This window comes from Meleagris gallopavo, chromosome 1, assembly GCF_905368555.1.
Source record: "Meleagris gallopavo chromosome 1, MGAL_WU_HG_1.1, whole genome shotgun sequence".
NCBI lineage: Eukaryota > Metazoa > Chordata > Aves > Galliformes > Phasianidae > Meleagris > Meleagris gallopavo.
In genome coordinates, this window is record NC_139404.1 from 78,700,096 (window position 1) to 78,722,286 (window position 22,191).

At 41.9% G+C, this 22,191-nt stretch overlaps 1 protein-coding gene across 2 annotated transcripts in view; it reads left to right on the forward strand.

Annotated features, from left to right (window-relative positions):
* Window positions 1-22,191, forward strand: part of GSK3B (glycogen synthase kinase 3 beta) — a 139,269-nt gene that overhangs the window by 68,919 nt on the left and 48,159 nt on the right. For both annotated transcript variants that reach the window (XM_085236838.1, XM_085236833.1), the window contains exon 3: window positions 10,649-10,732. In XM_085236838.1, the coding sequence (XP_085092964.1) occupies window positions 10,649-10,732 (84 nt within the window). The remainder of the gene's footprint in view (window positions 1-10,648; window positions 10,733-22,191) is intronic.

Consider the following 22,191-nt stretch of genomic DNA (forward strand, 5'->3'; position numbering starts at 1 on the left):
GAGACCTGTATGGTTGGTGGGCTATCAGGAAGGAGTGGGACGAGCTTTGGCCATCACAGCTTTCGGCAAAATAGGAATCATATTGAGCTCTCATAAGAGTTTTCTGTAGCCTTCCAATTAATTTGGATAAAAGTAACGTTCATAGAGATGGGAAGAGGCATGTCCCTGACACAAGTGACATAATTGTAATATTGTATAAAATTGTAAACGTTTTTAAGAATTGTTACTAATAGCAACTATAGAGGTAGAACATCCTTCTTTGTTTTGCCTGAGGAGAAGATTGGTATAGAAAACCAGAATGAATGTCTCTTAAGCTATGGAAAAAAGGCCTTGCCATGGAAAGTGTGTAGCAAGGCCATTGTGAGGCTTTGCAACTTTCGTTACTGATAATGATGGATGGTTTACTGAAGTTAATTCATGCGAATCTCCTCTTGTTCAGTATGAGAAATAGAAGAAGATGAGTTTGCATTGAGAAGGTGGCAGGTGGCTTAGCAAACGTTCTCCTACAAAAAGTGTAATCTCTGGTGCACTTGTATAGCTTTACTGTGAGTATGGGGTGCAGTTATGGGCACCTCAATATAACAGGCATAAGACTGTGAGAGAGCATCCGAAGGAGGGTTACAAAGACAGCGAAGATTCTGGAGAGCAAAGGTGTGTGAGGAGCAGCTGAGGTCCAGCACAGAGCAGAGGAGCTGAGGGGAGGCCTGATGGCGGCTGCAGCTCCTCACTGGGAGTGGAGGGGCAGCGCAGAGCTCTGCTCTGTGTGACAGCGACAGGGCCCGAGGGAACGGCATGGAGCTGTGTCAGGGGAGGGGCAGCTGGGGGTTAGGGACAGGGTCTGCACCACAGGGCGGTGGGCATGGAACAGCCTGCCCAGGGCAGTAGGTACGGCTCCGAGTGCCAGAGTGCAAGGAGTGTTTTGAACACCACTCAGACATAGGATTTGGATTTGGGGTTTTGAGTTCAGGAGTTGGACTCAATGATTCTTTTGGATCCCTTCCAACTGGAATATTTTGTGATTCTGTGGTAATTGAAGTGATTGACTGTGACACAGTGTCACAAAGTTGTTGAGCCTTTTATATTTTACAACTGCATTTTCTTAAAATAGCTAACAGCTTTTAAATGGAGGTTAAACTTTGATATCTTTAGGTTTTAGGGTCCCGAGTGGCTTAAGAACTTCTTGCAGTCTTCTTCAGAAGCATCTCATGATAACTGCTGTTGAGATACCACATGATCCAATGCCTAAGAAGCCAAGTTTTCTTGGCTTTCTTAGAACCTTGGATTCAGCAGTTTTTTCTTTTTTTCTTTTTTTTTTTTTTTCTTTTTGTGTGTGACAGATTTACATGGTAATTATATTTTGATTTTTAGAAACTAGGTAGAGGCCATGATGCTCCTGAAACTGCTCTTACCTCATGCAGTGACAGTGCCACTATAGCTAATTCCCAACTACAACTTCAGTTTTTTACTTTGCCTTTCTTGTCAGTGTGGTGGTCTCACACTGATGCCATTGGCAGCCTGGTGTGCAAATTGATCTCGATTGGCAGGGAGCTGTGTGCTTTGGACTCTGAGGCAGATTTTGTGACACACACTGCTCACTTACGTCCTGGCTTGAGGGGTACGAGGCTGGGCCACGAGGAAGGGCAGATGGCTGGGCCTGTGGAGCTGTGACTGCTGGCCATGGCTGTGACCTGTAGGCTGCCTGTCACTGCAGTGTGCTCCTGAAACCCTAAGTATGGGTTGTGTCATTCAGCCTGAAGATGAGCTTGATTTCAGAGGTATCTCCTGATACGCAGAAAAGGGAGTGGCTGAGTAGATAGAATTCCTAGATTTTTGCTGATAGTGGGAGAAGAAGGGCTGAGCTTCACTAAGATTAGGTCCACCTCCGTGGATCTTACCTTTGGGAAAATTTTAACTTGGATTCCCATGGGGTGGTAGTGAGTGTAGAAAGCATGCTGCTCCAAATTCAGAATGCTTGCCAACATCTCAAACCACTTCTCTCTGCTCTTTTCTTTCCATTGGGGTTTCTTACTACTTTTTAGCATGACTAACCAGTGAATGGCTCTGTGTCTTTGTGCTTTTAACACTTTACATAAGAAGCACATTTTGTTATGCAAATACTGAAAAATATTCCTCTTCTCTATACTGCATCTTTTGGGGAGAATTTAAATCAGGAGTGAACACAAAGATTTCCTAATCTTTTTATTTTGGTGCTGCAGCACCCCTTAGTCTGATGAAGTGATTTTTGAAAAAAAAAATGCAACTGCTGGAAGTGCACTGGTGCTGGCTAAGGGAAAAACTCTGAAGTCAGAAGTTTAATAACCCATTTTGCCAACTACGCGTACTAACTCATCTGGTAAGTTCGTAGGGGATTTGTACTTGGGCATGGTTGGCTTTTCCTTTTAAGTGGTAGATTTCTTGCATCTAGCAAAAGGTCAACCAGTGAAATTGTTTTGCAGCTGTTGCCTTTTAGTATAAAAATACATATTTGAGGGAGCTTGAATTGTTTTAACATGAGACTACAAAGAACTGATTTTGAAACATTCTTGTATGCATGTGGCTACCATCTGAAATTTGATAGGACATAAAATTTCTTAGGCATGCTTATCTCAGACTCAGCATTTGCACGTGGAGGTTCTAAAATATAGTGGTAACTAATAAATGCTGTTATTTGCTGATGACAAACTTAGCAAACCAAAGGCTGGGAAGCGGTCCAGTACTCTGGGGAAAAGAGTATTTTTTTGTTCTAAGGGATCTAAGTCCCTGTTCTAGCTTCAGTGCTGGAGCGATGCCTCGCTACCCTGCATTCCCCACCCTCAGAGCAGGAGCTGCCCAGTCTCTCTTTGAGTTCAGCAGTGAACGGTTAACCTTTTAAAAGCTCGGTCATCTGGGAGCTCATTATTACGACTCATACTTCTGAAAATTTTAATTATTCTTGGCAAATAATCATCTGAAGGCAGCTAATTTCACTCACCAGCTATGCTCCCTCCTTGTTCTCTGCTTGATTTTTACCCCTGGTTTCCCTTTCTTGAGTCCTTTGGATGCTTCCTTCAAATTCTTAGGGAGACAGATATTTTCATTTGGTTTGAAATGAAAGCCCCTAATGACTCCTTATATCAGACGTCTTCTGTTAACGTAGAAGTAGTTTGAGATGAAGGACAAATAAACATTGGAGGCTGCACTGACCTGTACCCTAGAAAAAAAAAAAAAAAAAAAAAAACCCACAAAGTTAAAATACATTTTTTGGAGTTGAGGGTGAGAGTTTTTTGTTTTGCAAGTCCTTTGAAATGTGCTTGCATAAAACATCTGCTGCGTCATATGTAAGAAGAGAAGGCCAAGAGTAATAAAGCATTTCATTAATGTTTAATAGCATAGTGATTAGCGATTCAGCAAATGTCTGTGCCCATGGGAGATTGGAACTTATTTGATTAATAGATTAATTGCAACCTGTTCCGGTTGTAATTGCAGGTGTAACTTTCTATGAGTGTTGCAGACTCACTAGCCCTGGTGTTACAGTCATGCTTACACTTCCTGTTTCCTAGCTGAAGAGCTGGAAATTAAAATACGAGAAAAATCCATATAGTGTTTTTCTGAAAGGAAAATGATTTTTGCTGTCAGAGTTTTTCAACAGAGATCCTCTGTGCTACCTCTGAAAAAGAATGGCTATTATCTCTGAAAGCACAGGGTTGCCTTCTAGAAAGTACTGTTTCTTTCAATTATTATCTTTCCTGCACTTTCTTATTTCAGTGTTGTAATGGACTTGAACCATCTCTCTGAATTTCACAGCTAGTTCCATTTTTTTCCAACTTTTATCATGGGTGTGCTGTAATTCCTACTGTTTCTGGCCTCGCCCCTGACGGAGCACAGTAGATGCTGCAGGGCTGAGGTTTAGAACTAAGCAGTTCACAAGGTCACAGGCTTTGGAACAACCACTTGAAAATGATTAATTGAATTTCAGGTTGTGGTCTGAAAGAGACATGGGGCTGTAAATCAGTTTCTGTTCCAAGTTTGGTCTCAAGCTTCCTGAGAGCTGGCAGGAATCTAGAAATGGTATTAATTCTCTGAGAGGCTCTCAAGCTCACTTCCATTCAAAGAGACCTCGGTGAGCTAACGAAGAATTTGATTTCTTCCCTTCAGTTAACCACTGAGATGTGTGGAGGAAGTGAAAGAAGAGACAGAATTTTTCTTCTGTTCCCCCGGGGGACTGTAGCTTGTCGTGTGTTCTCTTAAAGATAAATTGCTTGTCTTTTCAGCTACAGAAAGAAGTGTATCATAGCTTATGAAGCCTAAGTCTTCTGTCTAGGGACTGTGTCCTGCATTGGCAAGAGCAGGCTGGAGATTACATAAAATGGCACTGTATGGGGGAACAGGTAGGTGGCCCATTTGTAAGAAAGGGCATGATGCCTGAGTTTTCCAATAAAAGGCCACGTGGGACGGAAGTAAGGCATGTCTTAGTGTCTCTATTTTCTATTCAGCATACCTTTCTGAGAGCTCTTACTGCTGCATGGTGGAGGTGTAATCTGCCTAGCTTTCCAGGGGTTAAAGAAAGCTAGCCCATATTTAAGGCAGCCTCGTGCCAAACTGACGCTTTTTACCCTGCTCTGTACCCATGCTGCGACTGAAGGTCGCTGCGCTCAGTAATAATTTTTGACTAGAATAGAGCTGACACACACGGTTTGTGCTCTGACTCTTCCTGGGTGTTCTGCATTAACAACTCTCAGGCCAGCGTTCAGAAGCGTTGTGCTCCACAGCCCTGCTGTGCATCTCCATCTTCTGTCACTTCGGGATCTTAGCCACCAGATTTTTGCATGAGGATAAAGAGTGGAAAGTTTGGCAGCATTGTGGAATTTGGTAGGGAAAGGAAGCCTGCATTCCTTGCGGTTGTGTGGTGACAAAGCGTGCTGTGACTGCACAGCACAGACAGACGTGCACAAGCATTCTGTGTCTTGGGTCCCTTCGTTCACGCTTGCTTCACAGAGTGAGTTCATTATCCTCATGTTGCGTGGGTGCTTAACGTTTAGCTTTTCCCTTCTGTGAAGGGCTGGAATTCCTGTGAATGGCCAGGAGAGGTGCAAGGGAAGGACTATATCTGTGCGGGTGATGGTGTTGAAAGCAGCAAGTTTACATTTATGCTGTAAGCTGCTGGTTGCTATCACTGATCCCTATTTTTTTTCCTCAGGGAAGCCCTGAATGCTAACAGTGTGCTAATGAGTATGATATCGGTCTCTAGGCCTTTTAGGATTAAAGGAATCACAGCGTTTTACAAACAAAATCCTCCAAGCTGCATGTGTATTCTATCCATCAGTAGGGATTGGAGCAGGATGCAGCATCTGAACTTTCTGACCCACGCATTAAGCCAGCAGAGCTGCAAGTATTTTGCAATCACTGATGGACTAGCACTAACTGGGTAATGGTGGCTGTTGGAAGAGGGTTTCTTTTTAACCTAAATCTGTCCATGTTGGAAATACGCAGTGTCTGGCAGCAAGAGGGAGACGGGTTGGACTTCATTTGCACCACACATGTAAATGAGGAAAATTGTGATCGCTGTTGACATTTCTCTCTGCTTGAAATTGCTTGCCCACAAAATGGACTTTTCATGCCTGACTAGCTATTAATGACTGACATGGGCAGATTCCCAGCCCTGACCTCTGTAGTTAAGCCCTTTTCACTTGTTTTTCCTTTAAGCACTGGTTTATTTCAGTGATGGCTTGGGGCAAATACAGGATAATCTAGGAATTAACCTTTTATTCTGTAAATGACTGAATCATCGTATTTCTGTGGAAGGAAGTTATTTCTCTGAGCCCTAGAGTAATTTCTGACATTCTTTTGGCGACAGCAAGACAGCATTAAAAGGAGCCTTGTGACTGACAGCATTTGAAATGCATTTTTGGAGGGATGGGTCAGGCAGCTCAAGGAATTTGTGGAGAAGACCTCAGATGGGAAAACCTGTCTGTGTGTGACTGCTGCCCTGTGCAGCCTTTTGCAGGTGATGGGACATGGATGGGATAGTGATACTTCTTTCTGCTCTGCAGAAATGCTTGACATCTCTCAAGGTGACGGCCTGAACCCTTTCTCCAGAGAGGCTCAGTAGTGCAGCAGGTGAATGGAGGTGCCTAGCTATTCAAGCTGTTCAAGTGGAAGCAGGAAGAAGAGGGGAAAAAAAACAAACTTGAGGCTTTATCATAGCTTTCACGCCTCTTGCTGGAAACTAGTTCCTTTCTACACTGCTCTAATGACCCCGTGCTCCAGCTCATCACTGTGCAGAAAGCTTTGCAGAAGAATAAGAAGCGTGGTAGAACAGAGAAAATTATGGAGACAGCAGAAAAAAAGGAGGAAGCTGTAAATGTGAAACATACAAGAGGAGAATTGTGTATGCTAAGAAATTTGGATCTACCTATGCTGCTTCTGTCTGTGTATAATGTCAGAATTTGTGGTGATTGTTACTCATGGTCTTTTTGCAACCAGAGAGGAGAATGGGGCATATTGAACTCAAGCATTTGAAGGTATTGCCCTAAAAAGAATAAAGACAAAGTGCAAAAATGAGCATTACCTTTAGTTGTAAGAAGATGGTTGCTGAAATTGTTGAAGTAGGTAAGCATTATCCCTGAAAGGATGCTGCCTTTCCCTCAAAAAGATGTCATCTCTGAAGAGAACCAGAGGTACACAACCTTATGTGGTCGCAAGAAGGGTTGTAACCTTGGAGTATCAAAACAAAAATGCAGCTCTCTAGTTTCTTGTGTTTCATCTGTTTTCAGCATCTTCAAAGTACCTTGCTGAGATTTCAGTCATTTAGGAAGGAAAAAAAGAGCAAAATCCAGCATACTCTTTAGCCAAGGAAACTCCAAGAACATCGCTTCTGAACTATATCCAGGTGATATTTCTACACTTCATTGAGTTTATATTGATTCTGACATGCTAGTGGGCACTGCATGGAACTTTTCAGCTCCATTTGATCTGATGCAGTTCAAGTTTCAAATCCATAATCCTTTAAGATCCAGTCATTTTGTGAAATTATTTAAACAAAAACAGTGGAAAGATCCAGATTAGGATTGATAAATAGCTGACGTAGCTCTAGAAATCTGGATGGGGGCAGAAGAGAATGTGTGGGGAGATAGTTATCCTCGTCCAGATTAAGGTAGTGTACCAGAAATAATCTTGCTTTGGTGGTTTTATATCAACTACAGCATTAGCATAGCTGTGAGGAGTTGGGGTACAATCTCAGAGAGAAGACATGCATCTTCATGCATCAGCTTAATTGGCTGTGGTTTAAAGCTACAAATCTGATGATGTCTTGGCAATCTTTACTTCGACCAACTGTATTTATTCAATATAATGAACAGATTCAGAGACAGGGCTAGGAAGGTTGTCTTCAGAAGTGATAAACAGGTTTTTGTCACATTAGGTTTGCACCAGTAATTACTGAAAGGCTGAAATGCACTGGTTGCAAATCAGTCTTCTGGGACTGTGCGCTAGCAGCTCCTTGCATTCTGGATTTTAGGTAAATCAAACTGCAGGAGAAATCTACTGAAGGATCGCCTCATGGTGCCATTGTTTTGCTCCTTCTTGAAGGAGTGTAGTGTGTACCACAAGAGCTCTGTGTTTCAGATAATCTGGGTCCTCTCTTGTGGACGGGCCGGTGCTGGAGGTTGAAGCCGCCTTCATTGCTCTTTGGGCTGAAATTCTCAGTTGGTGTGTAAACTAAATCTTTCTCTTCCTATGAATAGAGGTGGGAGAAGTACTTTCTCTTTGAGTCTTGGACTTTTCACCAATGTCACTCATGAAAGACAAAGATGAACGAAGGATGAGCATGAGCTTGATGTTTCCATCCACCCTGTGTTTTGGTCATGCGCTGTCAGCTTGCCTCTTCAGCATGTTTTGAAATGGTTTTAGCCTGCATCATATCTAGCTGTGTGCTTTCTCTCTTACGCTGTCTAGGACATCTGTCACTGTTCTTTTCACGAAGGATTCCCTTAGTGTAATTCAGGTTTGTTTTGTTTTTAACTGTATTTGTGCATGGGTAATTAATGACCCACTTTGATGTGAAATGGCTGTTAAGTATTTAAGAAGCATACAGTGAAGTAGTACAGTGAGAATTCTTGACGTATTCGTTGCAGAGAAATGAGTTCTTAAAAGCATCAGTCTGTGACATAAGCATCAGAAGCTCTCTTCTCTGCCACATCCAGTTGAGCTTTTGTGACTGTTTGATTATCCCATTTTCACCTCCATCAGGAGTGATGATTGAAAGTCTGGTTGGCTTTAAGACAGCTGAGGCGACTGACTAAGATGACAGTTGCTTCATTCAGTCTGTTTCTGGGATGCTAGATGTAGGTTACTGTGTAACTGGTTTATGGTTATCCCTGATGTTAGCACCCCTTGAAGCACTGCCTGTGGAGCCACAGCAGATGGTCGGGGTCAGAGCCCAAGGAGACGGATCTGAATGGAAGGCATCAGAGTAGGCACAGATTGTGCTTCTGCTGGGCTGAGGTACCAGGGGATAAATATAACCTCAGCCTTGCATTAGAGTAACTCCTGATTTTTTTTCGCAGTGTATTCAGTCAGCATACACATACTATCTTAAGAGCTTGTAGCAATAACTTAAGAGTGTATATGCGTATTTTAAGGAGCTAGTAGAGGGATTGCTAAAATAGTTTTTACACGTACATGCTTAGTACATTCATGTGTTTCTTCAGTAATTCCCTGAGATAAATAGTCTTATTTCCGTCTTACTGGGATAAATGGTGGAAAAAATCATTTATCTTGCTGGTGGAATTGAGTTGGAGATACGGAGAATTCTTGTGTTAATTTCGGTCGGGTAGTAATATTGTTAAGCATTGTAAAATCCACCTGGAGAAATGAGTGTTTTGTCACAAGAAGTGTTTCTATAACTGATGGGGTTTAGATCCATCCCAGCTTTGTTATGATAGTTAAAAATCTGTTACGGGTTTTCAGCTACTGAGGTGATAGCACCGCATGAGCAGTGGTATGCAGGTTGGACAAAATGAGAAGACAGAATCTTCCTGTATGTCAAAAGTCAGAATTGTACCATGTGTCACAGGAGCCCCAAACACAACTAACCAAAATGACTTCTTATTGGTAATTTTTAGTAAGGAAACGAGTAGGTGGAGATTATTTAAGCTCCCATTCCTGCCAGAAGAGCTCTTTTCTCAGTTAGGTGCAAGGTGTGTAGGTGAGGTTACGTGGTGAACCCAATATTCCTCTTTTGCAAATTCACTTCATGAGATTTCAGAATTTCAGAATTCTTGCAGAGTTCCTCAAGCTTCAGATAGGCACTGTATGTGACTCTCTTATGCTTAGAACATGATATCCATGTTTCAACGACAGTGCCTCACAAAGTGTGAACTTTGAGCATCTATATATGAGAACGTTTTGTAGCTCAAGAATTTTCTTCCCAAATATTCCTGAAGATGTCAAGGTTGATGAAGCTAGTAGGACTAGTACATATCTGATCTTAGCTAGTCAGGTTGCATTATTTGCAACCCTGTGATCCAAGTTAAAGTTGAAATACCTTCTAGTTCTAGAACTACAGATGCTGCAAATGAGGAAGGAAAAAGTGATGTGTATGTGTAACCACAGGAGAGACAAGTATTTATAGCAACAGTTGTGGAATAAAATATAAAATGTAGCTGTGTTAATTTTACTTGCATGTTTTCATCCATACCTGCAATTCAACTAATTTTACTCATTTTGTCTATTAGACTAGAAGCTCCCTAATTTGTCTAGGGCTCAGTTGCAGTGGGTATTTGCAGTAAAGTCCCCAGTTTATTATGTATATAATGAATTGATTTTTTCTTAATAAACTTTTGAAGTTGATATAAAATGGAAAAAATAGTGTTGCTGTTCTCTCTACATCTAGTTGAACCATGGTTGAATGAAACTGGGAATTGAGTTCCCTTCTCAATTACATGTCTTTTTTTGTTGGCATTGCAAGGAGAACGTTAAGGGAAAGGCTTTTGCATCGTACACCTGTTTCACAGCATTGTTCTGGATCTGGCGGTAGTGGAATTCACTTGGTTTCCACCTGTGAGCTTTTTTCCTTTTTTCTCATCGTATTTTGTCCTGCTTCTCATCCTTTGAGGAAGGCAATGAGAGAGCACTGTGTGGTGGAGTTCAGGTGGCCATCAGCATGTTGAAATTCACTTGGACATCAGAGTGGTGGAATTCAGTTGGCCGTTAGTCTGACGAATGGAGGAGTGGAAGTGTTACGTTTGTTTTTATATTATTTACATTATTTTTACAGTATTCAAGTAGGAAGCCTTCTAACTGTTCTGGCTGATACCTTGTATAATGGTAAGATCAGAAAATAAAAATGCGAAGTTAATGTTTTCTTGACTTTTAACACTTTAATAATATAAAGTAGGTAGTTCTTGGGTTTGCAGTGTATTTACAGATCTTTGTTTTTGAGGGAAAATACATTCAGTGACATCAGTATTTTCAGTGGTAAAGTAATTGGGAGAAAGACTAATCGACTTGTGGTTCTTACAGCAAGAGAACTGTTACATCTTTCCAACTTCTAGCTTTGGCTCAGTTTTATAATCTCCTTGATACGAATTTTATGGTATTCAGTGCAGTGCTTTAAAATCTTGAGAAAAGAGTTCCTAACCATTTGCATTTCTCCTTTTTTTCTTTTCAGAACCGAGAGCTCCAGATTATGAGAAAGCTGGATCATTGTAACATTGTCCGATTGCGTTATTTCTTCTACTCCAGTGGAGAGAAGGTAAGAATGAAAAATGGGATGATGCTTCCTCGTACCCATCCTAGGCCTTAATGAGCTGTTTGAATTTCTAGAGACAAGAAAGAGTGTGAAGATAGTGATAACACTGAGAAGAAGCTGTAGTGATGCTGTACAGGTCTTTTGGAACAGATCTTCATTGTGGAAGTGTGGTGGTCCATGGAGTAGTGTTATTAATGTATCATAACAGTAGTGTAACAGATTTAGGTATACTCTGCCTCTTTTCTTGATGAAGCACAGTAGGGCTTCATTTGCACATTTTACTGCTACCTTTCCTGAATTATAAACATGTTTTTTAGCATTCTAGCATTCTAAGCACTCTAGATTTATAGAACTTACATGACGTTTCACAGACCCAGTCTCTGGATGCTTTTGTACCCCTTCACATGATTGTAACATTTGTCAGAATGCATATGCTCCAAAAGGAGGAGCAGATTCATAGAATCATAGAATATTTCAAGTTGAAAGGGGCCCATAAGGGTCATCAAGTCCAACTCCTGGGTCCACCCAGCAGCACAGAAAAATTAAACCCTGTGTCTGAGAGTGTTATTGAAATACTTATTGAGTTCCGGGAGCTTGGGGTATTGCCCACTGCCCGTGGGAGCCTGTACATATATATATGTATGTATTGGTGTGTCTGTAGTGCTCTGAGGTACTGTATACCTGAGCTGACAGCAATAGGAAGAGTATTAACTGTGGCTGCCATGCAGTGGATTGGCAGAATAGGAGAGGGAAAGCACTTCGTAGCCTTCACTCCTTGTATGCAGTATTTAGGAAAGGAGACAGCGCTCCCCGGGTGAGTTGATGGCAGGTCTCTGCAGTCTTATGCAGTGCACAGAGGGAGAACTCCAGATGAGCTTGCCTCTGTCTATGAAAAGGAAAGCTTGCAGAACCAGCCTGCAAGAGTCAGGGAGAAATCTGATATTTTTTCCTTTTTTTTTTTTCCCCAAAATTTTTTTTAAACTTAGGTCATCCATTTTACCATGCTTACCAAACAAAAGTAGAGGGAATATTTCCAGGTTTTTTTTATGTCTGTTTGTTTGGTGGTAGTTTGCTGGTGGTAGCTTTTCAAATATATAGTGATCATTTAGCATATAATCAGAAATTCTTTAAGCATTATGAGTGTAAGGAGAGAAAAACCATGAAGGATGGTTTGATTATAGCTCTGTATTTAACCAGCTTCTAACTTAGCCAGAGTGAAGTAGAACCTCATGAGACAAGGAGAAGACATCTGCCTTATCTAATGTCTTTCAGAAATCTTCTGTCAACAGTGGAAATGTTAAAATTTCAGAATGCTATTCCAGGAATCTTTGTCTAATAATAACTTAAGTAAAAGTCTTTTGTAAATCTTTAACTTGATGTTGAGCTTGAGACTGGATTTTCTACTTAGCTCTTTCAACCCCACATGGCTAATTCTTGGCAAAGCTAGTTTTGTTTTTAATAATGCACTCTCTGTTCATTACAAGTGAATCTTAATGCTTTGGGGAGTAGTTGTCTTTCACATTCTTTTCCGTTCTTCTTTGTTCATGTTTCTACTCTGTACCTTTTGAAATTTCCACTTCCACCTCGCTGCAAAATGGGGCGAATGGGATCCAGTCCCTAGGGTGTAAGTACACCCAGCACCAGCATCAACAGCAGTGCAAGGTCTCTTTGCAGTTCTTTGCAGAATTGTACATAATTGGCTTGTGAGTGTTTCCATGCTGGCAGCAGTACATGGAGCTAACTGCAAATTAGTTTGTCATCTGCTGCTTGGGAAAAGATCTACGTAGCAGCAGGTCAGGGTTCTGAAGTGATGACTGTGGCTTGCAATTCTTGTCTGTCTTCATATAAAATTTAGCATAGATTAAACACAGATTAAAACCTAACTATGGCAGAAATGTTTCACATGTAACTAACTGCTGATCTCTTTAATTAAACAGTTTGACAGTGAACTTAATTTTGATGCCTACATACTAAACATTTTCATGCTGCCATGAATGTTCCACCCGTTGGTCCAAGTTGGAGACTGCTTGGACTTCTCTCTGCTTACCTCCCTGCTGCTTGACACCGGGGACTCTAAGCCCAGAGGTTTTTGTTTCTTTCTTTGTTTTAGTTCTGGTTGGTTTTTTTGTTCTTTTTTTTTTTTTTGGCTAATAACTGAAGCTTAAATTTACGTCCAGATTCTGTCTATTTAGACAGATACTCTTGGTACTCTTTGAAAGCCTTGTGCTGAATAGTCATTTCAGTTTATTTCAGGCACTAGGCATTTTTGGGAATGAGGCAACCTTAAAACTGACTTCATTCTTGCAAAAGAGACAATTACATTTTTTGTTAGAAAACTTGAAGCAACAGGAAATAGATAAAATATAAAATAAATTCCAAGTACAGTTGATAATGGGACTATTCTTCTGCTGCATCAAACCTTTGGGTACTTTATAGAGGTTCTTCCATTTGCTTATATTTCATTCCTGCTTTTGCTGAAAACAATCCAGCATTAGCAGCAGTGAGTTCTTGTAGTAAACATAGTTTTGATTCCTTCTCCTTTGTTTTCTGTGTCTGTGTGAATCCCCCTTTTCTGAGCATCTTTGGAGTTGTATTACCTTTATATAGGTACACTTTATGAAGATGTTTGTGTGTGTGTGTGTGTGTGTGTGTGTGTGCTTGTATATGCTTACTTGTATGTATGTATATTTATACATATATTCCTTTACATATATAGGTTTTATGTACTGACTATACATTAATCATGTTTGACTAATAATTTCCAGTGTAAGATTACTCACAAAGAACATATAATATACTTTAATAAGACAGTTGACAGGCATTGCATTGAAGTTGTTTCTGTAAACTATATATGCCTTAGTTCCTTCTTCCTGTAAGTTTGCAGACATTCATCAGACCCGTTGGATTACTCGGTTCTTCCAAAAGATTACCTTAATGAATTTTCCAGAGTAGATTCTGATTTCTTTTTTTCCTGAGGCTTTACAAGATGATTGATAGCAGAGCACTGACTTTTGTCACTGTACTGTGCTTTTTGATGGTCTAGTTTTGTGATTTCTGATTTTCTAGATATTCGTCTGTGAAAATGGGGAGGTTTGTAGGCTAGCCAACTCTGCTGTGTTGGTTATAGTTTTGGTATTCTGCTTTATGGTACGGTCTTGAACAAGAGACCTAGTTTGGGCAGCTCAGGGAGATCAGACCATATTAGGAAATCACACTTTGTTTGATTTTGGTTCCTTTTCCTTAATTTCAAGGACTGCTTTGTGTGTAGCATGATAGATAAATGTAAATGTTGTTGTAGTGAAGCATGGAGTAGTCTTGAAGCCTGCCCTATTTAGGTTTCAGCAGCACAGAGCTTTTGAATCATGCTCTAAGTTAGAATGGACGTGGATGGACTGAATACTACTCCCGTTCGCTTCTGTGCTGCGAGTATTTCCCAATGTTTTGTAGCTCAAACTAACTTCTTAGATCAATGGCTGCTGAATTAAACTCTTCAGCCTGGTAAAACCTGAAATAAGAGTTCCTAATTCACATTCTTTTTCCTCTGTGTTTCTGGTTTGGATACCTCTTGGTGGTATTTCCTGACTGTAAGGTTTTCCTGTATGGATGTTTGAGTGTTTGGATCCATGTCCGAAAGAGGGAGAGAGGTCACTGGAAAGATTTCTTCATGCATCAAATTGTATAAAAGTAAACTAAATACTGGTTCTGTTGGGTAATTGCATCTCTGGTTATGTAGCTTTTTTTTTTCTTATCAAGGTGGCTTGTTATTCGGAGTCATCAAAGTGTATTTGAAAGATCATAAATATGCAATATGCTCACTCTTTTCTGGAGGCTGAGCTGGCCCATCTGCATCTTTTAATTGATCTTTAATCTAATTTAGCCTGAGTGTAACAGCTTGCAGCTGAAAGTCCATGCAAACTCAGGGTAGAAATTTTCTCCCATAGACTGAAGTTTAAAATTAATGTGCAGGGCATGGTGTGCAGCAGTTTATAGGTGCAGCTGAGTGCGTGTCTCAGATGTGCTTTGGCAGCAAGTTACTAAGCTACAAAGAAGAAATTTGGAAGAAGGAAGTGACTGGCTGACTTGAAAGTTTGGGCCTTGCTGAACAGCTGTTATTTCTCTAGCTTCACATCTCTGCTAGGCAGTGGCGCATCCTCCACCTTCAGAGGCATGAACATCACCATCCTTTCTTGCAGAAATGACCAAAAACAAAACTTGGTTTTGTGCAATATACACAAATGATAGAGCCTCGAGTCCAACTGCAAATAGACAGAGACTGTGTGAATGCTTTTCACCAGCCCAGTCAAGTGCTGAAGGGCTGTTGCTACAGATGAGTTTAGTCACTATGATCCATTTAATCCCTGGCAGATCTACTGTGCTGTCAACAAAGGAACAATTAATGCCAATTATTATGAGTTTGTGATGTTGGTATCTTTAGTCCTTGCCTGAGGCCCGCCACATTTGTTTCAGAAAGGGCACCAGTCATCAGATAATGATTATCAGTTGCTGCTGCTAGTGCTAGCAACATGCTGGGAATTTCCTTAGCTATAGCTAGGAGCAGTCTCTAGTTTTGATAGATTTTGTTACTAGAAATTGCAGTTATGCCCCTCTGCAGCAGGGCTTTGCAGTAGGCAGCAGAATCCTCAGTGTGGACAGTGCCTGCTGTGGAAACGGGAAGCTCTGATTTCACTGGGTCTATTAACTGTCCACTATGCCTGGTGAGTCACTTTTATCTTCTCAGGTCGTTCTTCCACCAGTTCTAGCCGTTCCTCGTAGCTGGGCTTGTTCAGCCTGAAGAAAAGAAGGCTGTGGGGTGACCTTGCAGCCTTCCAGTACCTAAAGGGAGCCTACAAACGGGATGGGAGTCAACTCTTTGAAAGGGTAGATAATAGCAGGACAAGGGGAAATGGTTTTAAGTTGAAGGAGGAAAGATTCAGGTTGGATGTCAGGTGGAAGTTCTTTGCCAAGAGAGTGGTGAAGTGCTGGAACAGGCTGCCCAAGGAGGCTGTGGATGCCCCGTCCCTGGAGGTGTTCAAGACCAGATTGGATGGGGCCCTGAGAAACCTGGTCTAATATTAGGTTTGGAGGTTGGAGCTTCATGATCCTTGAGGTCCCTTCCAAGCCATTCTATGATTCTGATTCTCTTTCTCATGACAGGGTATGCAGGACAGCCCAGTCAGCCCAACTTTCTCCACTAATTTCCATCTATCTACAGATTTGTTGCCAGCCTGTCACATAATGTCTGAAAGATGCGATTCAAATGGCCACAGATCAAAGATCACAAATCAGCTCTACCTTTTAGATACTGGGTGGCTGCTTCCATCTTAATAGAAATATTTATCCTTGGAATTAAAACAAAAATTCTAAGGACTTTACAGGGTGTAGAATAAATAGGCAGGGGTTCCCAAATTGTCCTCAGGTGGGACCTTTTTCCTTGATGTTGTCTTCTTATGTGGAAAAACTATGACAGAAAACTTTGAATGAAGGGAAGAAGTGTTGCCTTAGAACACAAGACTTAGAACATCACCTAAATGTAGTCTCTTCAAATGATTCAACAACTATTTTAGAGTCAGATCTAGGTAAGATCTTAAATGTGAGTTATATTGATTGGCCTGATTTCTGTTGTTATGCTGTCATTACAGCTGATCTGGTAGGCATCTCCTGTCTCGGAGTATATCTTGCTGAAGGATAGTATTGTAAGCCAGTTTGGGAATTTTCTGACAGATAGATGTGGGAACAGAAAGCATGGGACCCACATAATTTCTGAAATTCTATCATAGAAACACAAAGTTGGAAAGGACCTACAAGGTCATCTAGTCCTACCATCCTCCCATCACCACTGCTACCACAAGCACTAACCCATATCTTGCAGCTCCTCATCTAGGCGACTCTTGAACACCGCCAGAGACGGCGACTCCACCACCTCCCTGGGCAGCCATTCCAGTGCCTGGCCTCTCTCTGAGAGAAAAAGTTTTCCTTATGGCTAACCTAAACCTCCTCTGGTACAACTTGTGGCCATTTCCTCGGGTCCTGTTTGTTGCCTGGGAGAAGAGGCCAAACCCCTCCTCACCACAATCTCCCTTGAGGAAGTTGTAGAGTGCAATGAGGTCTCCTCTGAGCATCCTCTTCTCCAGACTAAACAATCCCAGCTCCCTCAGCTGCTCTTCATAGGATTTGTGCTCCAGACCCCTCACGAGTTTTGTTACCTGTCTCTGGACACATTCCAGAGCCTCAGTGCCTTTTCTTGTAGTGAGGAGCTCAAAACTGAACACAATACTCAAGGTGCAGCCTCACCAGTGCTGAGTACAGGGTGATGATCACCTTCCTGCTCCTGCTGGCCAGGCTATTTCTAATGCAGGCCAGGATGCTCTTGGCCCTCTTGGCCACCTGGGCACACTGCTGGCTCATGTTCAGCCGAGCATCAGCCAGCACCCCCAGGTCCCTTCCCTCTTCACAGTCCTCCAGCCACTCAGCCCCAAGCCTATAGCACTGCATGGGATTATTGTGGCCAAAGTGCAGGACCCAGTACTTGAGGTCTTGTTGAACCTCATCCCATTCACCTCAGCCCAGTGATCCAGCCTATCATGAATCCTTCTGAAGGGCCTCCCTATCGCAGGCAGATTGACACTACCTCCTAGCTTGGTGTCATCTGCAAACTTAACTGAGGGTACACTCAATCCCCTCATTTAGGTCATCAGTAAAGATATTAAACAAGATGGGCTCCAGTACCAACCCCTGGGGGACACCACTCGTAACGGGTCGCCAGCTGGACTTAACTCCATTAACTACTACCTGCTGGGCATGGCCCTCTAGCCAGTTCCTTACCCAGAGAAGGGTATACCTGTCCATAGGCACTGAGGGAATATTACCCAATATTTGTGATGCTAATAAAAATAGAGGTGTATTTCTGAAATGTGGTTGTAAACTGCAAGTACAGACATGCTCATGTGGCCACTGGATGTCACCATTCCTTCATCTAAATAAGGGCAATTCCAGCATTTTTCGCATTTAAGGATTTTTCCAGAATGTCATGGCTACTAAGTAGTTAGAGGAGGAAGCCTGAAATTTCTTGCTTTGTCTATGAAAGCTTCTCCAAAGGCTTTGTATCTTTAAAGTCATATGGCAGCATTTAAGATAAGAGGAGAAAGGTGTGTCTCTTACTCTGCTTGGAAAGAGCGGGTGAAGTTGTAGCTGTAAGGAAAGGTAAATTAGCCCTTTTTAAAAAAAGCAGTTAACTTCAGAGTGTAGTTCTGTGTTTAGGATTTCTGAATGCAAAGTTAGTTTAAGAAACTCCTCTGTTGTTGGTTTCTACTCAGTGGCGCTCATAGAGTTGATCATCTGAAAACTATCTCAGAGAAATAAGTGGGGATTTGAAAGAAAGAGAAAAATAAGGGAGGGGAAGAAAAAACACCTGGAAATCCCACGATTGACACCACATTGTTGCTAACCCGGCTGATGGAGACTGAAATGAGCATGTTCCTTGCTCTTTCCAGACACTGACCAGTAAGTTCAGTCACCATGGAAGAAAGAGTAAATAGATTCAGTACTTTTTATTGTATTATGTTACACCCAGGCATTCTTCGTAGAATCAAGGGAGGACTGCCAATTCATGGGAACTTCTGACGACGTCGCAGATATTGATGCATTCTTCAGAATATGCCTTATGATGCTCTCTTCTTGCCTTCAGCCTGTCTTTTGGTATTTAAGAAACCACTGGTTTCTGTCATTGCATTGGTGGTGAATAAGAGACTTACTTGCACTGGGGCTGGCATGTGTCAATTGCAGTTTTTTATGTACACATTCCAAATACAGTCTGGGCAATATGTGGGGGAAAAAAAGTCTTCTAGAAAGCACTTAAAGTTAGTTTAAGTTTATTGAGAAGGGAGATTCACAGAGGAGAAATATTCTCTGTCTGCCAGGAACAATACAGAAGTGCAAACCTTTTAATTCAGTAGCTAATGGTTTATATTGAACATAGTGAATGTCAGCAGGATGGTGCTTCAAACAGTTTTTCTTTTGTAGATTGAAGGACAGAAGAGTTTTAAAAGTGGAGTTTGTGACTTCCAGAAGCCTTTTATGTGTTTATAAACAGTGTGTTTACTTTCACCAGGTCTTCAGCCATACAGTATTTAACATTCATGTGCTGGAGAAAGTTGTATTGCAGCCTTTTGGCTTTCTGATTTCTGACACAAAAGATTCAACAACATTTTGACTTCTGCATCCTACTCATGCTGCTCACTGTGGCACAGTTTGTATTGGTATTTATTTATGTGAAGTGTTTCCAACTGAAGTGAAATGGTGCTTCAATCGTTGGTTCTTGTGTGATACGGACTGGTTCTGTGACAAGGCCATGGTTATTTTGCTCTGAATCTTTTAAGTGTTCAGAAGCAGCATGTGTTAGCTGAGAATTTGTCTGCCAAGTGTCAAAAAACAACTCCTAACATTTGACACAATTGACTGTAAACGATTGCAATGCTGAAGTCAAAATCCTAATGGAATGCATTGATCCTGTATTTCAGGATTCAGCTCCTCTGCGCACCCTTTTTTAAAAGAGTATATTATAGAACACTACAACCTGAGCAACAGGCATGGGAAAATGTGGTTGAACATTTGACCTGTTGAGGAAGGCTAATAATCTCTTCAATCCCAACATCTGTAGAAAAAAGTGGGTTATTTAACATCATCTTATGTTTGTTTTCTGCAAATGATTTCTATGATGCAGCCTCCTCCAAACCATTCTGGTCTCTGTAGATATGTGAGATGGGCTCCTGATGGGTCACTTACTTTGGCTGATTCCCAGCCCAGCAATTTTGGAACAGTAGTGTGGAAACAAGTCACATGCAGAATATGTGGTGAGGTCTGAAAAAGGCCTGTAATGGAAAGATAAGCCTTGATCCATTCTCTTGATCCTCGAACAGTTGCCCTCATTTGGTGAGCTCTTTGAGCTAGCCCTATTTCCTGTTGTACTATATCTGGGTCACTGGAAAAATATGTGTTTAGGAGGAATGCATGAGGTAGGCACACCAGATTACATCATCCTCAGAGCTTTTCAGGCCATGACTGCTTTCTAGCTCACACTGAATCTTGTTCGGAAAATCCAGATAATTTGGTTGTTATTTTTGTCCAGATCATGCTCACAGAGAAGGGTGCAGTTTCTTGAAACCTGTTCTCTTAAGTGTTTATCAGATTTGTACTAGGTAACATCAGAAGGAGGTAGGTCAGAACACTCAAATCATCTTTAATTCATGAACATAGCTATTTAGGGCACTTCTGAAGTGTCAGTTGCTTGTGGTAGGAGTGAAGTATGTTGCTTCTTACATAGCTAACACTGTAAGGCTTGCCTTTATAGTTGCATATTCAAGTTTTGGGTGCATTAGACATGTAGATCTAGGTAACATTTGTTGGTGGGGGGAAAAGATATTCCTGCTCCATCCCATGTAGATTTTAACGTGTAACATACAGTTTACACAGAAACAGCAGCATTCAAACCCCATGTAGTTTCTTCAAGTACTGTGGATAACATCAAAACTCTTAGGGATTTGATTGGGTGGGTGGCAGATCTCCATCTGCCATTGAAGTGCTTTAATCTTTTTGTGCCTGTGTCATATCGTGCCATTGAAGTAGTCTTGTTTCCAACAGATTGCAAAGTAAAAATCAAAATGGAGGAGAGAAAAGTAAAACAGATGGTACGAACAAAACAGAGTTCTTTAATTTGTATAACTCAGTTCTGTGAAGGTTTTAGTGGTAACGTATTATTTGTATATACCTCCTTTTGCTTGTACTGTGAGAGGATGATGAAATCACTACAATTCCATTGTTACTCATTTTTTTCTGTCAAATCTGTCATGAAGATCTTTTTGATACATGGAACATGAACCCTCTGAATCAACCTCAGTAGCAGAGAGTTTGGCCTTCTCTGATGGAGTTACGGCATTGGTGGACGAGGGAAAGGCAACTGATGTCATTTACCTGGACTTGAGCAAGGCCTTTGACATGGTCCCCCACCACATCCATATCTCCAAATTGGGGGGATGTGGATTTGATGGGTGGACCACTCGATGGATAAGAAACTGGTTGAAAGGCCGCAGACAGAGGGTGGTGATCAATGGCTCTATGTCCAGGTGGAGGCCGGTATCGAGTGGCGTCCCCCAGAGGTCTGTCTTGGGACCGGTGGTCTTTTAACATCTTTCTCAATGACATCAGTGATGGAATTGAGTGCACCTTCAGCAAGTTTGCTGGTGACACCAAACTGAGTGGTGCGGTTGACATGGTGGAAGGAAGGGATGCCATTCAGAGGAACCTCAAGAGGTTAGAAAGGTGGCTTGGGTGGACCTGATGAGGTTCAACACGGCAAAGTGCAGAGTTTTGCACTTGGGCCGTAGGAATCCCAGGCATCCATACAGACTGGAAAGAGTGGTCCTTGACAGCAGCTCTGCAGAGAAGGACCTGGGGGTCTTGATAGATGAAAAATTTAAGACGAGCCAGCAGTGTGCTCTTGCATCTCAGAAAGCAAATGGTATCCTGGGCTCCATCAGAAGAGGGGTGGCCAACAGGGAGAGGGAGGTGATTGTCCCCCTCTACTCTGCTCTTGTGAGGCCCCATCTGCAGTACTGTGTCCAGGTCTGGAGCCCCCAGTACAAAAAAGAGAGGGAGCTGTTGGAGAGAGTCCAGAGGAGAGCCATAAAGATGATCAGGGGACTGGAGCACCTCCCCTATGAAGACTGGCTGAGGGAGCTGGGCTTGTTCAGCTGGAGAAAAGAAGGCTGCGGGTGACTTCATTGCAGCGTTTCAGTACCTAAAGGGAGCCTACAAACAGGAGGAAAATCAACTCTTTGAAAGGGTTGATAACTGCAGGACAAGGGGAAATAGTTTTAAGTCGAGGGAGGGAAGACTTAGGTTGGATGTCAGGGGAAAGCTCTTTACTCAGAGAGTGGTGAGGTGCTGGAACAGGCTGCCCAGAGAGGTTGTGGATGCCCTGTCCCTGGAGGTGTTTAAGGCCAGGTTGGATGGGGCCCTGGGCAGCCTGGTCTAGTATTGAATGGGGAGGTTGGTGGCCCTGCCTGTGGCAGGGCAGTTGGAGCTTCATGATCCTTGAGGTTCCTTCCAACCCTGGTCGTTCTGTGATTCTTGACTTATTACACCTATGACTGCTGCTCTCTAAGAGGTTGAGCATTCTGTATATTCATCAGGTTGTATCTACACTGAATCAAGCATATCCTCATTTTCAGGAGACTGTTTTCTCTTTTGGTGTACTGCTTGGCCTACTATGCGTAAGTTAACGTGGATTTTTCAGAGAATATATTGTATTATTAATAATACCATGAAAGTCTCGTGCTAAGTAGATGTTGTGTTGGATTTATGTCATCTGGAAGTAAAGGAGAAAAAACCGTTGCTGCAGAAGGGAAAGTACTGAAGTACAAGTAGGACGAGTTTTTCATGTGATTGCACACCTGTGGAATTTTAGA